General features: G+C 52.9%; 1 protein-coding gene across 3 annotated transcripts in view; it reads right to left on the bottom strand.

Moving 5' to 3' along the window:
- tanc2a (tetratricopeptide repeat, ankyrin repeat and coiled-coil containing 2a) overlaps window positions 1-19,200 on the bottom strand; it is a 46,803-nt gene extending 27,603 nt beyond the window's left edge. For all 3 annotated transcript variants that reach the window (XM_084677018.1, XM_084677020.1, XM_084677019.1), the window contains exons 1-2: window positions 19,090-19,200; window positions 9,258-9,440 (exon numbers count right to left, since the gene is read on the bottom strand). In XM_084677018.1, the coding sequence (XP_084533144.1) occupies window positions 9,258-9,440; window positions 19,090-19,153 (247 nt within the window). In that variant the 5' untranslated portion in view covers window positions 19,154-19,200. The remainder of the gene's footprint in view (window positions 1-9,257; window positions 9,441-19,089) is intronic.
- Window positions 19,201-22,816: the final 3,616 nt, after the last annotated feature.

Here is a 22,816-nt window from a genome sequence, read left to right as displayed (position 1 = left end):
TCAGAGAAACCACTGGCTGGCGAAAGACTTCAACAGAAACCATACGCAGTCTGAAGACACGGAGTCCAAAACGCCGCAGAGCGAGGGGGGGGGGGGGAGGAGAGAGGGACAGGAGGAGGGAGGGAGGCCTGCCTGCCAGAAACCACCAAAGTTTTGGGATGAAATGGTGCTGTAAAAAGTAAGGGGGCGTGACACACACGCAGACACACGCACACACGCGTTCACTCGCTAAAACAAAACTGGGCTGACCGAGGGGTCGGTCTTACCGGAACAGTGAATATCCAGGTCAGTATCGTTGGCACAAGTAGAGCGGAGCATGGGGAGGTCAAGGTGGGAGGAACCCCCCTCCAAAAATGGTTCCTTCCACAAGGAAACATACACACTGTTACACAGCCACAAAGAGAGAGAGAAAGAATGGGCAAGGAGCCACACAGAGAGGTAACCACTGACAAAATGAGAATGAGAGAGAGAGAGCGGGGAGAAGACTGAAGACTAGAAGACAGATGGTAATGCTTATGGGGAGTGTGTCAGCCCAGTTCAGGGGGGGTTGGGGAGCAGGGGGGGGGGGGGAAGGGAGGGGGTCAGGTTACACTGTTGTTGGGTCACAGACACAGGGACGGTCAAACGGGGGGTTGGGGTCATCGCCCCCTGACCCCTCCCCCGTCTCCTTAGGCTTGTCTGAGGAGCGAGGAGGGGTGTTGGTGCGTGTGAGTGTGCGGGTGCGTGTGGGGAGAAGGTCAAAGTGGCTTATGTTTCAGTTTTTTCCTCAGACAGCCAGGCTGTCAGGGTGATCCATCTGTGTCTATGTTTCCCACTATTGTCAGTGATCTTGTTGATATAACCGAACACCATACCTGCTGTTGTTTGTCTTCCTTAAAGCTCTCTTCGTTGGCTGCCGTCAGACACGCATAAACACACACACACGCATCCTAATATCTTAGAAGTTACCAAAAAATGAGTGCAGAGAAGGTTCATGACTCAATCATACAACCCTATGAAACTAGTGAGAGAAAATGCTCCATTGTTGAGCATTTGAGGGTAAACACAAGTGTAAGTTTGTTGTTGAGACAAAGCCAGCCCTTGCAGACTAAGGGCCCAGACAGCGTCAACTAAAAAGGAGTAGCAGAGATTCTCGGCCCAAGGGCGGAAGACATAACACAAAAGGAATAATTGGGACGCATAAAACTTGTTAAGTGAAATGTTTGAGACAGCCGATGGTGGCAAAAGCTGAATGCATTCCATGAATTGTGGCCCTGGGAACAAAAGGAATCCAGCTCCACAGTAAAACATGTCTGGCTTGCTGACTGGGGAACAGAGGGGGGGGGGGGGGCGGCCACACACTGACAAGAATAGATCCAGCCGAACCTTCCAAGCACTCTGGTGCCTTTGTTTGCCTTTCACGATGTGGGGATGCCGAGATTCCACTTTCAGAGCGGGACCAACTTAGTCAACAGGCCCGACGGAGAGATCCAGCTTGTGATCGAAACGAGCGCTTCCTAAAATCCTCGGTGTCGGCGTGTGTTGTCCTGCGACTGCCCCTGGCTGCGGCCAGACACAGCTTGCATCCTTCATCCAGTCTCTCTGGAGCTCATGCGGTCCAGCAGACGAAGAGCGCGGCCAGGGAACGGGGAGGGCAGGCGGGCTGTTTCAGCGGCGCAGGCCAGCATGGTCTCGGGGAGAGGTGGGGGGGGGGGGTCGGAGACGCAGGGTGTGGATCTAGAGGGAGCCGAGCTCAACACTCCCTGTCTGGCCTGTGGGGAGACTGTTTCCAAGTCATGCCAGCCATGTACCAGGAGGAGAAACACTCAAGAAAAGAAACGCACAAGAGACGCAACGAGAATAGGCTCAGATTCATCTTTAGTCTTCCAGTGGTGTCCAGGAAAGTCATGATCCCTCACCAGAAAGACACAGCCAGACCTAGATGTCCCAGACGTTCTATTCTAGTTCCCCCAACTCCCTTTTTTCAACCCACTGACGGTATGGGAATCACTGTGGAGAACGTGACAGAGAGCAGAAAACACAAGACTGAGCTGCAGGGTAAGGAGACAAGACATTCTGACATGAACTCGTGTCATCCAGAAACTTCCAGCAGTGCTGTTGGTATGTTGCTGTGTGAACTCTCTGGAACTCTCTGGAGGCTGAGTGCGGCTCCAGGGCGTACGCCTCCTCCACTCTCTCTACCTGTCTGCCGGGGAGTGACGGGCTGTCACTGCTGCCGTGGGGGGTAAATCACAGTGCTGCTCACCCCCACTGGGAGGGACTACTGAGAACACGGAGGGAGAAATAAAACAGGAGACCAAGACAGAGAGATACAAGGAGAGAGATACAAACAGAGAGAGAGAGACAGAGAGAGAGAGAGAGAGAGGGAGAGAGAGAGAGAAAGAGAGAGAGGGAGAGAAAGAGAGACAGGGAGGGAGGGAGGGAGGGAGGGAGGGAGGGAGGGAGGGAGGGAGGGAGGGAGGGAGGGAGGGAGGGAGGGAGGGAGGGAGGGAGGGAGGGAGGGAGGGAGGGAGGGAGGGAGGGAGGGAGGGAGGGAGGTGAGAGATATTGATAGAAAAAGAGAGAGAGAGGGAAGAGGAGGGAAGAAGTACAAGAGAGAAGAAGTTGGGATGGGTATATCTAGGACGTAGCTGTCCTGCTCGGAGCAGACGCACTCCTCAGAAGCCATCAAAGGAAGAAGAAAAAAGCGGCGCGGTTTCAAGGTCCCTCGCTGGAGTTGAGCTGGAGTTCACGGAGCACGGGGAGAAGTTGGGGGAGCTGGAAGACTTCAGAGAACTAACGGGAAGTTGAAGGGAGCAAAGCCAGGCCAGCGTCTTCACATCACTTCATTTGCAACGAGTAAAAGGGCCAATTCAGTGCAGTTCACCATCGTTCAGCATCCTTATCACTTCCCATCTCGGGCTGTACGGCTGCCTGTTCCCACCAAATTTGAAGTGGCACAAATCTGGTCTCTGTCGCCTTCCATGACGCGGACAACACGTGAAAGGGGCATCCTGTCCCCTCGACGAGCGCCCGGGCAGAGTGAGCGCGGCGTGTGAACGCGACACTTCCTGTCACTCCGTCTTCATCATCCTCAACAGGCTGCTTGTCTTCCTCCCGTGGAACATCGAAACCATCACTGAACACTGCTAGTAGAGCTGGACACATTTTCCCATTCAATTGAATGGGACTTTTGACTGGTACTGCATATGAAAAAAAACGCAACGCCTGTATCATGCGGTGCTGTAAAACGCCCACGTTGCTGTAAAACGCCCACGTTGCTGTAAAACCCACTGGTGCAAAGCTTAGAGAGCCGAAGCAGGAAGTGAACAACTCTTCCGGTATGAGACTGTTCAGATGTAAACTTATCAGAGCTGTCTCTGCATGGAGGACAACACAGTCTGGATATCGACGTAGAAATAAACAGGACGGAATGTGAGCGGCAGGGAAATGAACAGTTCAGTGTTTATTCAAGGGTTGAAGGAGAAAGCAGATGTCAGATGTGACATTTTCCTACAGCGGCACTTTTCCTGTTAGTCTCCTGTGAGGGAGGGACCCTCTGTCACCATGATAAATTCACTAATCCCACTCACCAGATTACATCATCAGAAATATGTCAACAGAACTGCGGCACACACAGAAGGGCAGAGTTGTGAGCCAGTTGGGTGTGCGTGTGTGGGCGTGCGCGCGCTTGCTTTGAAAAATCCATATCATATGCCAGCATTAAGAATCTGGCGCTAATCAATCATGACAAGCAGTTTAGGCATGAAGCACACACATCTAACCTCTCCTTCTCTCCCACACCCACCCAACTGACCTGTAGCCCTGACGCAGCATCACACAGGCCCTTCACACTCCATTAGGCAGTCATTAAGGTAGAGCGGGGGTGCAGGGAAGGCAGGGCAGGGCCTCTTATGTCATGTCGCTCCTCACCAAGGTCATCCATCAGGCTGCCTGACCAACCAGGGTCAAGCACAGCCCAGCCCAGCCCAGCTCCACTCCCAGCCCAGCCCAGCCCAGCCCAGCCCAGCCCAGCTCCACTCCCAGCCCAGCCCAGCTCCACTCCACTCCACTCCCAGCCCAGCCCAGCCCAGCCCAGCCCGGCCCAGCCCCACTCCCAGCCCAGCTCCACTTCCAGCCCAGCCCAGCCCAGCCCAGCCCGGCCCAGCCCCACTCCCAGCCCAGCTCCACTTCCAGCCCAGCTCCACTCCCAGCCCAGCCCAGCCCAGCCCAGCCCAGCTCCACTCCCAGCCCAGCCCAGCTCCACTCCACTCCACTCCACTCCACTCCACTCCACTCCACTCCCAGCCCAGCCCAGCCCAGCCCAGCCCAGCCCGGCCCAGCCCCACTCCCAGCCCAGCTCCACTTCCAGCCCAGCCCAGCCCAGCCCAGCCCAGCCCAGCCCAGCTCCACTCCCAGCCCAGCCCAGCCCAGCCCAGCCCAGCTCCACTCCCAGCCCAGCTCCACTCCCAGCCCAGCTCCACTCCCAGCCCAGCCCGGCCCAGCCCAGCCCAGCTCCACTCCCAGCCCAGCCCGGCCCAGCCCAGCCCAGCCCAGCCCAGCCCAGCTCCACTCCCAGCCCAGCCCAGCCCAGCCCAGCCCAGCTCCACTCCCAGCCCAGCCCAGCCCAGCTCCACTCCCAGCCCAGCCCAGCCCAGCCCAGCTCCACTCCCAGCCCAGCCCAGCTCCACTCCCAGCCCAGCTTCAGAGACAGAACCCTCCCCCCAACAAGAACCAGGCTCCATCCTCTCTTGTTGACCTACGGTAAAAGATTGCGGGAATCAGATGCTGATTTTGACTGTGTGAGTGTGTGTGTGTTCTATGACAGCTGTCCGTTTCCCTGAGCATCACTTCCTACGCTGGTATCCTGTTATGCAAGTGGTTTCCATGGCAACCCAGCCACATAGGAGAACGTGTCCCAAAGTTGCCACGATCACCCACGTGGACTTCTGATTGGCTGTCCCTCCCTCTGGGGGATTTCCCCAGGAAACACACCTGAAGCTTGAGTGGTGGATTTCTGACTGCTCATTGGCTAATGCATCTCTGGCTGGTGATTGGCTAGTGAGGGATAGAACCACAAGGCACCTTCCCACACAGAACATCATGTCACAGCGACCCACACACAGCTGTCCATTACTTACATGCCGACACTTCTGTAAAACACACACACATATATGCACGCACACAGAGCAGCCTGAAAATATAGCACCCTGTCTCTAGTTAATATAAAAACTGCAATAAAAGAAATATACAAAAAAATACATATTTAAATTGAAAGTAATGAGAACAAAGTTCACAAAAAATACATAAAATTCGATGTATAAAAATTCTGAAGCTAGGTTGATAGATTGATAGATAGAACGAGAGAGCAAGAGAGAAAGATGAGGGATGTAAAAAGAATAATAGCATCCCAACCGTTGTAGTAAATCCTTCCTGCAGTGAAGCCAAGCAGAGATCACTTCCAAACAAGCCTGCTGTGTTGTTCTGTACGCGGTGAAGACGAGCGATGCCACGGGAGCTGAAGAAACATTTTTCCACCGAAAACGATCCTCAGAACTGATCATTTCCTCCCCTCTCTCTCCTCCCCCTCTCTATAGCCACGACATATCCCTGATGACTGGTGATGAATGCATCCAGGGAGGATGGGAGAGGGATAAAGTGAAAGAGAGAGGATGAGAAAGAGAGAAAGAGAGAGAGAGAGAGAGAGGAAGCCAGGGAACTGACTAAGTAAGGGATGGAGAGAGGAAGAGGGGAGGTAGCGCTCATCCAATCACATGACGCCCTCCCAGAATCCCCAGCTCGTGATGGAGGGAGGACGGAGGAGGAGGAGGAAGACCAAGGTGGGAGTGGAGCTCCTCTCCTCCTCTGGGCCCCGTGGCGTCCCTCCATCCCCAGAGACAGATGGTGCATGTGCTCACAGCTCGTTCATAGAAAACAAGATGCACAAACGTTAGTGGGTGTTTCATCTATAGACTAAAACACACTGCAAGGAACTGATGGTATACTCAAATGTTAGAGTGAGGGCGGTTCAGAGCTGTGAGTTTCGAGCTGACAAACACGGGAAACGCAGACCTTCTGTTGTTATGGCAACACAGGTGACAGTGGCTGTGTGTGTGTGTGGACTGGAAAGTGTAAGCTGCAGTAATTAGAGGTACAGAGATGCTGATGGGATCAGCCAATGGTATAAAAGGACAGAGGTGGTGGAGAGAGAGAGGGAGAAGGTCGTTAACATCAGCCTGGTTTATAATCGGGTTACTCTTTTTCCCTCTTCCTCTCTCCTTATCATTCCCGGTGTTATCTTAGTGGGCCTAGTGAGATTTGATCTCTAGTGTGTGTGTGTGTGTACGCATACCTGGGTTGGTGTGTGCTTGAGCAGTTGTGTTTGAGTGAGTGTATGTGTGTCCTTTTTTGTATGTAGGTGTGTGTGTGTATGCGTGTGTGTGTGTGTGTGTATGTGTGTGCGTGTGTGTGTGTGTGTGTGCGTGTGTGTGTGTGTGTGTAGCAGCAGCACTCAGGCTGTCTACAGGTCAGGCCTATTGACTGCAGCCTGGATCCTAATTGAATCACCAGCACTACCGCTGCTCAAGACCCTATTGGATTAACCTAGACACTAACTGCACTAATGTAGCCACGCTCTCTTTCCCATCTCTCTCTTCTCCTCCTGCGAGGGGAAAGAGGAGCAAGCCACTCCAGCCCAACCTGAAGCTCAACCACCAAACGTCCTGGACGACTACATTCTCCTCACACTGTGTATTCTACGTCAGGGAGGTAGTCATTCCAAGGTTGAACAAGTGATATTAGACAGATCCATCAATCACATAGTGTATGTGTGTGTGGAGAGGGGTGTGTGTGTGTGTGTGTGGGGGGGGGGTGTCAGATGTGAGATGAGTCCACAAAGACAGGCAGTGTGATTGATGTAGAGGGGTCATCTTCATCTGTCAGGGGTCAGGGGTCACCCTCCAGCCTAGGGACCAAGCTGCCTTAGCATGGATTGGCCTCATTAATGCGTTTGTGTGTATATGTGGCTAGTGTCCGTGTGTGTTGAGGTGGAACATGAAACACAACATAAAAAAATACAATATTGCACAGCTTTTGGTGTCAAATGATCTATTAGGCTTAACAAGGTTGTGCTTCACAACAGCACCAATCCCAGACACTGTTAGAAGCTGATGAATGATCTAACTAACACAATAGCGTCGAGACTATTTCACAACATTCCCAATGTCAGACAATACAGTACGATAGATAGGAATGTGTATGTTCAACACACACTCTTAGTTAGCTAGTAGAAACTAATGCTATGATTGATAGGGCTCTGCCGTTAAGCAAGTATGTTTATGAGCTAACTAAACAAAGATTGATCCAATTCTGCAATGCTGAACAATGCTAAACCAACACAGTCCCCTCTCAGGTCTGTGTCGGTTGTCGTCACCCAGAATGAGCCCATGTGGAATGTGAACCAGAGTCAAACACAAAGAGTAAAGGTCCCAGTCTCATTCTACACACAATAGAACAATGCAGAAAACTATACAATTTAATTACATAACAATAATGTACCTACAATGTTACCGTAGGTGTTCCTATGTAGTTACATGGTACGTAACCTAGTATAAATTGTTGCCCAGTACTGAGTTTATAGTGTAACAATGTTGTTCACATGATGTCACACACACACTCAATAAGAGAGTAAGTAAGAAAGAGAGAGAAAGGGATACTGAGAAAGATAGGCAGATAGAGGGAGAAAGAAGCAGGGTTAAAGAGAAAAAAAGAGACAGAGAGATACAGCCATACAGATAAAAAGCGACAGACGAGAGACATCAAAGCCTCTATTCAGAGGCCATGTCTGTGCGGAACACATCCACAAACCGGTGACACATCCCTGCACAATTGTGTCTGACCTTCACGCGCATTGTGACAGCATTGTGACAGCATCACGTCAACATAAACCGACTGTCACAACTTCAGTCCGTTCTGTGAACAGGGGAGGACAAAGAAAAGGACCTTGAAGAGTGAAGAGAAGAATCTAAGTCTTTGCCCCCTGGTGGCCGGCACCGAGACTGATCTCTGTTCACGCCCAGCCTACTGAATGAACCAGCCAGCGTCTCCTGAAGAGGATCTGCCCCCTCAGGCTAGTCATCCAAGTCGACATTCTCTAAAGCTGCTGGGAGATGTGACACTTTTGTGAGGTAAAGTTGGTGCATTAAAAACTCAAGATAAACTGAATCCCTACCCTTCGCATGCAAGCTGAATCCCAAGCTTAGCTAGGCTAGCTGTAGATAGGGAGGTGTGAGTGATTCTAAGCTATCTCCCTCATACACATTACCAAACACCTACACACACCTCGCTCTGTCCAACTCTCACACACCAGGCTCCCTCACACTGGAAAGGCTTTCAAACGTACACGGATGCCTCTCGCTTACACACACACACACACACACACACACACACACACACACACACACACCCTTTGGACAGCCTTTGAACGCTCCATCCATCCGAACAGCACACACACACACACAAACAAACACACCTCATATCCCTCTCACCTACTCGCGCTGGCTTGTAGTGTTACCTCACAATTATCTCACACACAATTGCTGTGTGTGTGCAGTTGATATACTGGCACTCAGTGAGGGGGGGGGGGTCCATTGCCCATCTTCCCTCCCCCTGGGGTGCCTTCAAAGGGTCCTAATAAAGCCTCCACAGGGAGGGGGCACCTCAGGGCTGGCACCGTGCTGGCACCGTGCCCATGGGGGGTGGGCGGGCAGCTGTCATATCTCCAGTCCTATGAGAGGGCCCCCTCTGGGGGACTCTTAATCAGAGGTGTCCTTTAGCGAGCCACCAAAGCAGCCCGGGGGAACGGAGGTCTTATCTAAACCACCGAAGCTGCTGTAGGTGTGCCTGTGGGAACGCAGTGTGTCCGCGTGCTGTATACGGTGCGTCTGACTCGACCGGCAGCCGTTTAGTTGTATGGGGCTCCTCAGCTGGGGGGGGGGGGGGGGGCAGATCTGAGAACAGTCAACCGCGTCATGTCTGCATTCATCTTCAGGCTCAGTCAGGTCTTATCTGACCTAGGATCAGCGGTTAAGAATCTCCAGTCCCCTTGACGCCCCCGCCCCCGCCCCCCCCCCCCCCCCCCCGCTGTGGAACACTTCATTCAATCCCATCCCCTTTATCAAACCCAAAGGAAATTCTAGCGGGCTGTGCCGTTTCGGATCCCTAAACCGACAAACCCAGCCTTAGGGGGGGCTGGGAGAGGGGGTGTTTGGTCGGCGTACCTGGCATTCTCTTGGTGGGCTGCAGCCTCATGTTGATGGCCTGGTGGGAGAGGAGCGGCGAGGAGGGCAGGGAGCGCGACACGCCCTCCATGATGCGGATGTGCTGCATGCCCTCCGTTACCGGGAGAGGAGGCACGCCGTAGTCCCCCTCAAACAGCCCGTCACTCTCTGTGGAGCTGCCGCCTGCGGACACACACACACACACACACACACACACACACACACACACACACACACACTGGAGTTAGCGTCACTAATCATACACACGACCCATAGATCCTTGTCGGCAAGACACTTTAGCGGCGAGACGTGCAGTGAAAGGGCCTGTCACGACGTGTCACACAAACGCGGTCGAAAAGACACCGCACACACACACACGTACACGCGCACGGGGTGCAGAAGCGAGCGCGCACACAGCTGCTGGCGCGTTGAGATAATAGCCGATCACAACTGATCCTGTTGTGGGCCACGTCAACACCTCCAGGTGCAGGACTTGATGAGGTTTCACACAGCCAGCTGGTGTAGCGCTGACGCTGTCGGCATGCTGGGGATGGACGCCTCCATTTTGTGCCTTCAGACAAGCAGCAGCCTGACGAAGACCAGTCCAGTCCAGACCAGGGGAGGGGAGCGGAGGGCAAACCCTGATAAAGACAAGTCCCGGAGCAGATACACTCCAGGCTAACGTGACACGCATTGCTCACGTACAGAATGTTTTTCCAATGGACGGAAGCTGGACCCGGACTGCGGTCAAAGTATCGTTGCTACTTTAATATTATTGAAGAAGCCTCACAGGGGAAGAAGCACACACGTGCAGACTGGAGTTAGTATGTGTGGCCACTCCCAGACCTGCTTTTCCCAACACAGATCATCCCCAGCCTCTGCAGCTCAGCTCCAGGTGGCTCACAGGCAAACAGCAGAGAATAGGATGGGCTCATAATGTTACCCATCTACCAGGAAGTCACTCGCTGTCATGTGTCATGTCTCGACACCCTCACCTCTTCCCCGGCTGGGACGTAAGGCAAGGAACACAGGACGTGACACAACACCAGGTGACACCTACTGTCACACATTGTTGCGGGGCACGAGACATGACACGACACTGTGTCAAACTGGCAGGCCAGGTGACAGGCTCTGCAGCTGCAGCAACAGCTCACCTCTCAGGGTGTATTAGACTGGGGGGCTGTCACACCTGCACACACACACACACACACACAGGGAGAGGGAAGACGAAACCTATCCCTACATACACACAAGCAGGACAGAGAGACGCACAAACAAACACAAGACACATTTTGAAAATACCGTTTTTTGTTCTGTTGATGTGTTCGGTGCCTGAATCCATGGTTACGATTAAGAAGCTTTCATGGCAGCAGAAGCCATGTTAGACTGTAGGTCACTTTCATCAACACACTTTCATCAACACACACCGCTGTCTGGATATGGGAAAGCTTCACACACACTCAACTCCACACATTCGACACTCGCTGCACCCACACAAGACGAGAGACGGGTGATGGTATATAGAGGTGAGGGAGGGCTTAACAGCTACACAGCCTCGAGGTCATCAAATTATTGAAACTGCTCTGGCTCAGAACTGTCAGGGCCATTCCAGTGGACTGAGGCTTCGGAACTCAATCCTTCAACAGCTTCTAGAACATTCCTCCTCAAACAAGCACTGCCGTCTCTGTAGTCACGCAGAAATGCCGATGGGATTTAGAGAGAAATGGTACGGTAAGATTCAATACACACACACACACGCACAGACACGGACACACACACACACACTCGCAGTCACACACAGGGTTGTGCGTCAGATGGCGTCAGACAGGAAGCAGCTCTGCTGAGCTTGTCTAACGCTCGGCTGTGCAACAACAGATGGTCCGGCAGGACACACGGGCAGCTCCGCACTGGGAAACACGACATGTGGCGAGCGTGTCATTGTGTGTGTGTGTGTGTCACTGTGTGTGTGTGTGTGTGTGTGTGTCACTGTGTGTGTGTGTGTATAGGTTCATTGTGAACCGATGTGGGTATGGCATCGATTGCGCTTTAGTGGATGCTCGTAAACGTGTGTTGAAAAGCCTTTCCCAACAGCCACACGTAAATAAACGGTGCGTGTGCTGCAGGTGAAACAGCACAGTCGCCTAACCTGTGCCTCCAGCTGTACAAACCCCCCAGCAGTCCCCGGATCAACGGCCCCACCTCTGAGCCTCGCCAACTTCCCTGGGCGGGGCCCTTTGATCAAGACCACCCAAACAGCACGGCCGCCAGGAGATAAGAGGACCGTGCCGTGTGAGAGAGGGGAGGGCCGCGGGGAGGGGGGTGGGGTTTGGGGGTGGGACAGTGAGGCGTTTCCTGTCGCTGTGGGGAGATCAAAGAGAGTGGCGGGTGTGTCAGGCTTGGTGCGGAGCAGGGAGGAGGGGAGCTGAGCTGAGAGGTAAAAGCTCAGTTCCCCTGCTGGGGGAATCAACCGGGTGATTAGTCACTTTCAATGACCTCTGAGAGCGACGGCACCTGTGTGTCTCTCACGCAAGCACAGACACACACAGTCACACTCACACACACACACACACACACCATCAGACCCATCCACAGAGTGATAAACATCCTGGTATGTGTGAACAGTGATGTAAAGCAGTAGATATCTGAATTTACGTACGGCACCTCCCTGGCTGCTCGCCTCATCAGAAAGCACTCCAGTAAATCTGATCTGTGATCTGCTGAGTGTCCTTGAGACTGAAATGGAGCGGAGGACAGCAGCCTACATCACTCATTACCCTGCTGGCCTGCCCAGGCTGCGCACTCCATCACTACAGGCTTGGAGAGGGGGAGGAGGGGGAGGACGGAGGGAGGGAAGATGAGGAGGAGAGGAAGGAGGAGGAAGTGGAGGAGGAAAGTCTGGAGAGATGAGCTTGCTGCCCTTGTCCAATCATTATTCAACCAGCCTGAATCAAGTACAGGATGTTAGCAGCATCTTAGCATGCTAATTCGTTCCCTTTACCAGCTGAAGTTAGCTCACTCCAACCCCCCTAAACAGCGCCCCCCCCCCCCCCAGATACCAGGCCCCCAGGGCACCAGCCAACAGCAACTGATGTCGGCTGGTGCCTGGGGGCTCATCCCATGTGGGCATGGGCCAACACCTATTAGTGCTGCACTCACTCCCTGGGAGGAGGGGAGGACAGGAGGAGAGGAGCAGTGGATGAGGAATGGATGAGGAGAGGAGGAGGAGAGGATGAGGAGAGCAGGAGAGGATGGGGAGCGGAAGAGGAGAGAAGGAGAGGATGGGGAGCGGAGGAGGAGAGCAGGAGAGGATGAGGAGCGGAAGAGGAGAGAAGGAGAGGATGGGGAGCGGAGGAGGAGCTCTCTGGGTGGTTGTAGCGTAAAGCCTGACTACAGCACTGTGTTGGCCCTGCTCATCAGGAGACTGAAGACTGCATGATGCTGGGACTTTGGGGAGGAGAACAGAAGGATCTGTTGGGCCTCGGCTGACACAGGGACAGACAAGCCCCCGAAGCTAGAGACGGATGACATCAAATCCACCAAGTCAAGTCCTCTTCACCTCCACAAGCCAGTAATCGGATGCAACCACGTAAGGCTGTAGTCCCTGGGCTGTAGCCCCCGGCCTTGTGGACTCACAAGAGAGGATGGCCACGACACAGCTACACAGCGCCTGACATGCATTCCCATGACACAAGCAGCTGTCATTGGAACCGCCCCCACCGCGCCCGTGATTGAGTGTGTGTGTGTAACCAGGGAGGAAGGTTTGCGTCACAGCGATGGCTGCATGCCAGTACACCGTATGGCGTTCCAGTTTCCAAATCCACTCTCTCTGGGACCCAACTGTTAGTTATGGTTCCGGCACGTGCTCACACACACACACACACATACACACACACACACACTGTAGGGATCAATAGTAACCCAGGCCTGACGTCGATGTGTGGACACTCTCCCTTGACAAGCAGTTCACTTAGGATCTTTTAATGAGCCAATAAAGGATACATTGCCATCCAGGGATGGTGTAAGAGATGATGTACTTACAGACTGGGTGTGGCTGAGGGACATTCAATAACCATAAATGTAGTACTGGTGAACTACTGGAACACTCTTAAAGGTGAACTCTTAGGTTTTAGTAACCTAACCTCAAACCCCTGTAAAGCCTGCGTGCGTTTCGTGCGTGCGTGCGTGACAGGAGATTCTAGGGCGTAGTCTTGCATGGTTCACTACCACAGCTCTCTAAATCACAGGCTGGACTGGTGAAGGTTGAATGTGTGTGTGTGTGGGTGAGGGAAAGAGAGGGAGACTAAAGAGAAAGGGAAAGAGAGAGAGGGCTAAAGACAAAAAGGAGCACACTGTACATCGGGACACTGTGAATAAGTAAGTAGATTTACACCCCCCCCCCCCCCCCCCCCCGCGCAAAAAGTTCATCAGATGACGTCGGTGGACCCAGACTAAAACCGAGATGAAACATAACACGGGTGTATAAACCTTCCAGCCATCCCAGGAACACAGGGACAGGGAGCCAGGCCGCTAGCTGGGGGAGTGAGGGTGCTGTACGTGCAGTACGCTCTGCGCTGAGCAGAGACAAGACTTGCATGATAAAGACTGAAAGCATTCCTGCAGCCTCAGCAGTACCGTCCACGCTTGGGAGAGGAGAGCATTTCTACCCGGCATCTGTGTTCTGGAACTGTGCGATGGGCTCTTATCTAACCCATCCGCCTCCAGCATGAACTCACGCATGCCCACCTTCGCCATCCACCCACTGACTGGCCAATCACACACACACGCGCGCGCAGGTACACACACACGTACACACTTTGATTCATGTGCCGTAGCGTTGTGTCGCTGGTGAGGAGGGAATGTGTCATTAGGCTGTGCGTGTAAATCAGCACAGACACAGAACAACACGCATCCCCTTTGTCACACAGAGTGTCTCCGAAGCAGTTAAACAGAACACCGCAGCCCAATAACAACCCCTTCCATTGTGTTTGACTTGACAAGACAAACGGCTCACCGCTACCGTGGTGGATCTGAGATGCTGAAGGACGCCCTCCGCCCTCTTAGCTAACTGTTCAGCACCCCCCCCCCCACACACACTCCGTGGTACTCTAACTCTCTCTCCTGGTACTCTAACTCTCTCTCCTGGTACCCCAACTCTCTGTCCTGGGCCCCTTACCCCCACTCTTGATCCCTTAACCCCCTCCCCAGTCCACTAACCCCCTCCCCAGTCCACTAACCCCCTCCCCAGTCCACTAACCCCCTCCCCGGCCCCCTGTTCCTCTTCGCCCCTGACCCGAGCCTCCTTTTCACCTCCTAGAGCCTCCTCCCTCCTCCTCTTGCCCTCCTTCCTCGCCCTTTCTCAGTAAGGCTCACCTTGGCGTGATCTCCCCCGCTGGTTAAATCCTGCAGCATGGTGAAACCCTGGACAGACGGAGCAGCGAGGAGCGAGCGAGCAGCGAGCGAGCAGCCCAGCACTGCCGCACCAGAGACCGGAGGCAGCGGACGAGAGAGAGAGAGAGAGAGGAGGTGGAGGAGAGTGACTGAGCTGGAGGACAGTAAGGAGAGGTGGTACAGACTGAAAGAGAGCTGTCTGCAGTGTCGAAGCAGAGTGCCAGGTACTAGCGCATGCGCAGTAATGTGCACACACATGCTTATATACAGTACAGTACACACACACACGCCGGCAAAGCGGATAGACTCGCCCTCCTCCTCTCCCTTTCAATCACAGCTATTAGACTCCCTACTCCTTCCTTCCTTCTCTCTCTAAGATTTTTCTTGACGTTGCATCTTGTAAATGTATATATAGAGTGCGTGTGTGTGTGTGTGTGTGCGAGTGTGTACGCGTGTGAGTGAGTGTGTATTCCAGACTGTAGCCACATAGAAGCAGGCATCATTTCCAGCCAACCACTCTCTAATTGGCCACTGATGCAGAGGGAGATTTCACTAATGTTTAGAACCAGCTACTTTAGATTGAAGGACCATAACACACACTGATCATGCGCTAATGGACTGCAATAATGTTTGTAAAACAGATAAGTTAGACAGACATTCACATCAGTCCGTAAGGACACTCAGTGAGCCTGTTGAACAAAAGCACCAAGTGGCAGAAAAAACGACATGTACAGTGTTCTTTATGAGGACTGAAAATGAACAACATCATCCCAGGTATAGATAGCAGTCCACATCAAGGCTATTCTACACAGCTTCTTTCCTTCTTTCCAACTGCATCTCCCTCCACTTTCTATCCACCTCTCCTCTACATACCTCCCCCCCTAATACCTCTCTTCTCGAAACCTCCCCCCTCTTCTTTACCTTTACCTTCCAGTGACTACCGGGGAGGTGTTTACGAAAGTAAAATAAGTGACTGGTCTCATTTTAGACCGGTATTAGTCAGGCGTGTGTGAGTTAGTGCAGAGATGTGTGCTTGCCTGTACGTGTGTGTGTGCTATCGCAGCGTGCATGCCTGGCTTAAGCCTACGAACACAGCGTGCATGTATCATGTGTGAGGAGGGAGGTCGCAGAGCGCGCAGGATGGGAGATGACACTGCCCTCCGGGGCTGCAACTCAACGGGGACAGCTTCACACACGCGCGCGCTGAGCTTACAGCTCAGCCTGTCACAGTGTCACACACACACGCGCGCACACACACCTTAGCCGACACACTTACTGATTCATCGGGAGAGAAAGACAGGTTGAGTGAGCCAGTATAAGTGAGAGAGAGAGAGAGAGAGAGAGAGAGAGAGAGAGAGAGCGAGCGAGAGAGAGCGAGCGAGAGAAAGAGGGAGGAGGTCTACAGATTATATAAGCCCATTGTTGAATATGCTACCTGTCTACTAAATCATGCCTGGGCATCATGGAAAGGCTGGGATTACTGCCTAGTAACCGAGCCTCCCCTCATCTCCCCTCACAGCAGCGATGATCCCATCCACCGTCGACCCCCCAGCTTCCTTACATAACACTTGGCTCAGCGCCTGATTGGTCCTGCCCGCCTGAGCCGCTACGTTTGATTGGATTTCATCACCGCTGCAGATGGAAAGGCCAGCAATTAGTAGGAAGTGCTGGGCCTGTGTGTGTGTGTGTGTGTGTGCGTGTGTTTGCATCTATGTGTGAGTGCGCGTATATTGCAATGGCTTTGAACGACACACACGTGAACACACACTTCCTTTATCTCTCTTGGTCTGGTTCCATCATCCTCTTTCAAGGTTGGATCCCTACAAGCTGCTTAGCTCTACAGCACAGCTCCCTTGGCAGCTTTCTGCAGGTGTATGCGTGCGCGCGCGTGTTTCCGTAACCAAATCTCTTCAGCAGAGCAGCGCTTAGGTGGTGTGGCTGCAGAGACGGAAGAAAGCAGCCCTCCCTAACACGACCAAGAGTACTGCCTCGAAAAGCTACCAATCTATTGCCCAGTCCATACCCCCCCCCCCCTTCAGCTCTTCTGCAGCCTGCACTATGACCGTCACACGAAGCCAGCAAAACCATCTTGTAAACCTGAAGGAAATGAAGCCTTAATAAATGGCCTAGGCCATCATTGACTGGAACATAAGCAGCAGTGGCTCATCATTGGAAGCAGTGCTGGGCTTGTTGGTGCCCGCTCGCCTCTGTGTTCTGAACAGAGGACGGACAGGAAGGCTGGGGCTGGTTCCAGTAAACAACAACATCTGGCGTACCCTCTGCACATGTGTTATGGCATGCCGTGAATGTTTACCACAGCGGGTAAGTGTCTGTGTGTGTGTGAGGACTGATCATGGTGGGACTGCGTTCCTACAATGCTCCACTGTAGTACTATACAACCCTCACCTCCCTCTCCCCGCTCCCTCCAGTCCCACAACATTCAGAGCAGACAGACAGCTGATTCCTTTCAGGACAGTTGAGGACACTGTCCCGGGTTCAAACCTTCCGTCTCAACCATGTTCTCACACTTCCTGGTGTGGAGTGACATCATCGTAGTCTGCTCGGCAACTGGCTGGTCGTCCAGACCTGATTTATTGCTAACATGTGCTGCTGTGCAGATCTGGGCTCCAGTGTAGTGGTGTATGGACTACGAGAACATAACATAGGGGTTTGGGGTGGGGGCGTGGGGGGCAGTGGGAGGGACCAAAATACTGCATCTGGAAGAAGAGACGGAGAAAAAGACGGATGAGAAAGACACGAGGTGGGAAAAAAGAAAAAGATGCGCGTCATAAATGCTTCACCATAACTGGTGGGGGTCTGCCCATAAAAATGACAGGATTGAAAGAGATATCGCAGGCCAGAGAAATAAAACAACAGACTGGTAAGAGGAGGCGGCGAGGACAGGAGAGGACGGGAGAGGCTGCTGCAACACTACAGACATGGATTCAACAGCTAATTGACTGGTACTATTTCTGGAAATACCCTGTGTTCTGATCAAAAACGGGTGATGATTGAGCCATGAGAAGAAGACATTATCGAAGATAACGTCAAATATAACACAGAGACACACACACACGCCAACTCCAAATGAGGCTACATGGCACCATCTCAACAGCCTTTTGGCATACTTTTTTGCCTCGCACACTTGATCGATGTCCTTTGACAGCTTTTCATTACATGAAACAGTGCAGTGTGCCAGTTGAAAAAGTTCTCCTTGGGCCCCTGTAACTTACGAGCCTTCAATAGCACACAGTTGTAGAATGTTGTGGCCCTTAATAACCCTAGACAGGCCTCGATAGCCCTCCATGGAACTTTAGCCCACTGTGGTGGGTCAGGACAGAGGCCGAAGTGAGGGGAAGCTCGTCTGACCTAAAGAGTAGAGATACCACAAACTTTTAGCTCTCAATCACCATAACTACCCTGGTAGAAGGCTCTGGAAGGTGGAGGCCATAGAGGCTGGGCTGAGGTGGACCGGGTGCTCTGAATAGCTGTCTGTTTGCTGAATCAGGCCTCTGGTAAGTTTGGCTGACAGCAGTGTGTACACACACACACACCAACACACACACCCACACAAACACACACACTGAGAAAGGTAAATAGACCCAGGAGGGGGAACTCTAAACGCCCATATTAGGAGCAAAAACAAACAACTGCCAACGAGTAGTACAAATCGGCCAAACAAACATGCTTGTGTGCCGTACACAAGCACATACACCCACACGACAGACATGACAACGTGTCAGGGGCAAACAGAGAAGGTCTCCGCTGCCAGTAAACAGATGCTCTGGTTACAGCAGTAGACTAAAGATGGGGCCCTAGCTCAGCTAACCCCAGTGAAACTGTGGGACAGAATAAAAGTCAGCAGTAAAGTCTAACCTTGGTCAGACAAGGGCAGTTAGAGAACATTGTAATGCAGGGTTATGTGAAGTATAAACTAACGTCAGGAGACAACCGTCCTCCGGTTTCATGAGGTCTTTGGGAGATTCGGGGATGCATTCAGGATTCCAAAGCGTTCCGGACTGTTCCGAGAAAGAGCAACGTTGCAGGGCATGCTCGGAATTAGAGAGGAGGTGAGACCAGCCCCGCTCTAGGAAGCTTCTATCTGAGAAAGTTCAGAACGTCCCTTGCTTGGGCAGCATATTTAGAGTGGAAGAGAGTCGGCTGCTTCACTTCGGAGCCGGCGCTTCACGCCTTTGCCGCGGATGTGTGGCACGTGCGGCACTGCTCCCCCCGAGCCTCTGGCGTTGCCACGGAAGCGCTGGCATGTCATTCTCACCTCCGTCTCGACGTCACACCGTTTCTCGCCTCGCCTGGTCACATGTGCAGGTAGAGGCTGGAGACCAGGGAGTGGGCGTGGCTTGAGAGGAGCGACTAAACAGGGTGTCAGAGGACCACACACACACACACACACACACACACACCAGACCCTCGCCAGGCTACTCACCACTGTTGCGGTTCTTCCGGTTGGACTTGCCGCCCAGCAGCATCTTCAAGCTGTTTCTGAACATGGCTGCTCTGCTCTGCTCTGCTCAGGCTAGGGACACACCTGAGGAGAAGGAACACGAGACAGTCAGGCCACTAACCACCGGCACAGCCAGGCCACTAACCACCGGCACAGCCAGGCCACTAACCACCGGCACAGCCAGGCCACTAACCACCGGCACAGCCAGGCCACTAACCACCGGCACAGCCAGGCCACTAACCACCGGCACAGCCAGGCCACTAACCACCGGCACAGCCAGGCAATCACTTCAGCTGGGGGCGACCTGTAAGGGGAGGAAGGGGAGGTCGTGTTCATATGGAAATAAATATCATGCCACGTTTGGTGTCTTCTTCGTGACTGGGGCAAACCCCTTGCTTCTTATGGGAGATCATTCCCCAGCTTTGACAGGCAGAGGGGTGAACAGAGGGGAGGGAGCATGAAGGGACAATCCCTCCGTATTCATGTGCAGCCCGTAATTATAGTACGGAGAGATCGCTCATGGAGGTTTGTCATGCTCCACAGACTCTCTTCCTGCAGTTAACCGTCACACATTTGTGAACCCAAGTGCATGCCGTGAATCTCATCTCATCCTTTGCGTTCTCTTTCTTGCAAAACGCATCCTGCTAGAGAAAACAGGAAGGCGGAATTATCTCTTAACAAAGGAGCTAGAAGGGCAGTCTAGCTGCAAGTGTACAGACTCACACTCTGTCACTTTCTCAGGAGTCCTCAGTCATGGTCCCCTGTAGGTTCTTGGAATCCTTCTCTGCCATCATTGGAAACAAGGCACGACTCTACTAAGCTTTACCAAAATAAAATCTGGAACGTGTTGGGCTAGCTTGTGTATTTTTACTCTAATCTTTATGAAGATTGGATCAGCCTTTCACTGGCTTCTCCCCAGCTCCCTACAGAGGCTGTAATGTCCTCAGCCCTCACACACAGGACCCAGACAGAGGCACACACTGGGACCTTGTGCTGCTTCAGGCCCTCCACACACACACACACACACACACACACACACACACACACACACACACACAAGGCATTTGGCCACAGATAGGTTGTTGTTTGTCCAAAGTCCTGTGCTGCTAATGGAGTCAATTAGCAACTGGATTAGAGTGTTCCCGACATCTGAGAAAAACCAGAGAGAGGGGGGGGGGGGGGGGGGGGGTAGAGTGAAGGGGAGGGAAGTTCAGAGAGTCATAGAAAGATCGGCGTTCTTTAGCCTGTATGTGTGTGTATGTTGTTGGTGGTAGCAGCAGTGTGGTGCCGTAGCCTGGAGGAGCAGATGGTCCATGTTAAAGCAAGAGAATGACTCAGCCAGACAGTGCTGGGCCCTGTGGCTTCTACCACTGGCTGCCTGCTAACAAACAGCCTCGACACACAGCAGCCAGCAGGACGCTCTGCGGCCCCCTGCCTCGCCTCGCCTTTTAACATTCTCTCCTTTCTTCTTTCGGGCCCCCACCTGTAGCCTCGCTCTCTCTATCGGCCCTCCTCCTCTTCCCTTCGATTTCTCGTATTTTTACGGCGTTTCTTCTCTTTCTTCCTTCCATCCCTTGTTGTCCTCATTTGGACTCTGGTCTTTGTTGTACCAACAATTACCCCCCCCGCCCCTCCCCCTACACAGAAACACTCTCCCATTCTCACTCTCTCTCCCTCCCTTCCTTCCCTCCTCCCTGTCTCTCTTTCCTCTTCCGCGTCTGCTCTTCTACCTCTCTCCCTCTCATTTCCATCGGTCTGGCCCTCTCTCCTCCCTCTCCCCCTCCTTCTCTCTGCCCCAGGCTAGTGGGGGTCTGTGGCCGTCCTCTGACCACACAACCCCCAGTGATGTTTCCTGGAAACCAACAGCTTCTTTCAGCACCCCCCTCCCCCCCCCCAACCCAAAATCCCTAAACCAAACCCCTCTGTTCCAGAAACACACATGCACTTGGGCACGCACACACACGCACACACACACACACAAACACCCCTCCAAAGTGACGTGGCAGGAGGGGAAAATAAAGACCCTCAGCCTCATTTCACTCTCCCAGCTGGAGATGACTCTAATCTGCTCCACATATCCCAGCCCTGCTCTACTACCACTCTACTCTGTCTCTCTCCCTCTCTCCCTCCAACTCCCCCCCCCCCCTTCGCTTTCTGCCTAGAAAACAACCCTCACTGCAAATAAATCAGCAAGCCAGATGAGGACTTAAGGCACACCACGGTTGGTGATTTAAACAAAGACAGCCGTTCTGAGTGTGTGGGTGTCCAGCCACGCCCCATTGGGACGCACACATCTCCAGCAGCCTTGTACAGCACCATCAGCTTCAGTACCAGGCACGGGGCTAGTCTCTCCATCCCCCCCACCAATCACCCAGCAATAACTCCACCTCTAACTCGTGGACGGATTTAGCTATGTCAACCGCAAATCCCCGAGATTCAATCACCTCAATTCATCCTGTGCCATTAACAGGAGTCATCTCTCCTATTGTCGCTGACATTCTCCCAGTGTATCTGGGAGAGGGGGATCTCTGGGCGGCTGGGTGGAGGAGAGGCCTGCAGTCAGTCTGCCCTGTAGCGGCCTGTGTTTACACTGGACGTGATAGCAGGGAACCTGATCTGGGGGCCCTCTGCCCCACGCTGGCCCAGGTAGCTGTCAGGCCTGCTGCTGTCAGGACCGGCACCGATGGGAAACAGATGGGGCACGGAAGACAGGCTGTGGAGTCCAGATATACAGTGTTTTCATGGCTGTAAATGTTATGTATTTTTTCTCATGGGGGTATATATCACTTTACCTCCAGTGATTCAGCACTCTCTCCCCTTCAGATAAGATCAAACCTAACTGATCAGTTTTTGTGCGGATGTGGGGTGCGTTTGGATGGAACCTGTCCAGAATATTCAGGTCGGACTTTTCGGAACACCAAAAGCTGAACTTCAAGCTACAACATCAAGCCAACTTCTGTGCAACTTTAACAACAGAACAGGGTACATTCCAACCCTTCAAAACCATACAGAAGCCATTTTCTCCTTCTAGGCTAAAGAGAACTAGTATCTGTATTCTGTAGTTAAGTACTCAAGCTTAGACATACAACAGTGTGTCCTGTGTCAGCCATAAGTATGCACATGAACCTTTCTCTCCTTCTCTTTCCGTTTCTCCCTTTTCCTTTTGCACTTTCTCCCCCTCTCCCCCTCTCTCTCCATCTCTCTCTCTCTCCCTGTCCCCCACCCTCTGTCTCTCCCCCCTCTCTCTCCCTCTCTCTCCCTCCCTGTCTCTCTCTCCCTCTCTCCCTCTCTCCACTCTTTACGTCTGAGGGGACAGGGCCATTTGCTGGAGCGTGGTGCTGTGTAATTAATAAGCCAGGGATTGCCGTGGCGATGGAAACGGTGACCTTACACGGTAGCGTAGTGCCGAACGGCGTCTAATGTCTACCTGCGTCAGCAGAAACACGGCCCGGGGTCGGGACCTATCAGAGCTGAGGGCCATCGTCGGCACGGTGATAGGGGAGGAGGGAGGAAGATGTGAGGGGGAATACTGATGACACTGTGTAGCTGTGGGCTGGTGTTTATCCTAAATACTAAACATGCTCTCATTTATTTCCTCCTTAAGGTCATTTTAGGGGACAGCTATATAAACGCCTATGTTAGCCCTTTACGAAGGCCCGTATGTTAACCCTATGAAGCCCTATGCTAACCCTATATGAAGGTTTATAAG

Source organism: Hypomesus nipponensis, chromosome 17 (genome assembly GCF_054491055.1).
Source record: "Hypomesus nipponensis isolate SF chromosome 17, ASM5449105v1, whole genome shotgun sequence".
NCBI classification, from domain to species: Eukaryota; Metazoa; Chordata; class Actinopteri; order Osmeriformes; family Osmeridae; genus Hypomesus; species Hypomesus nipponensis.
The sequence above is the reverse complement of the archived record's forward strand: the minus strand, read 5'-3'. Positions and strand labels throughout refer to the sequence as shown.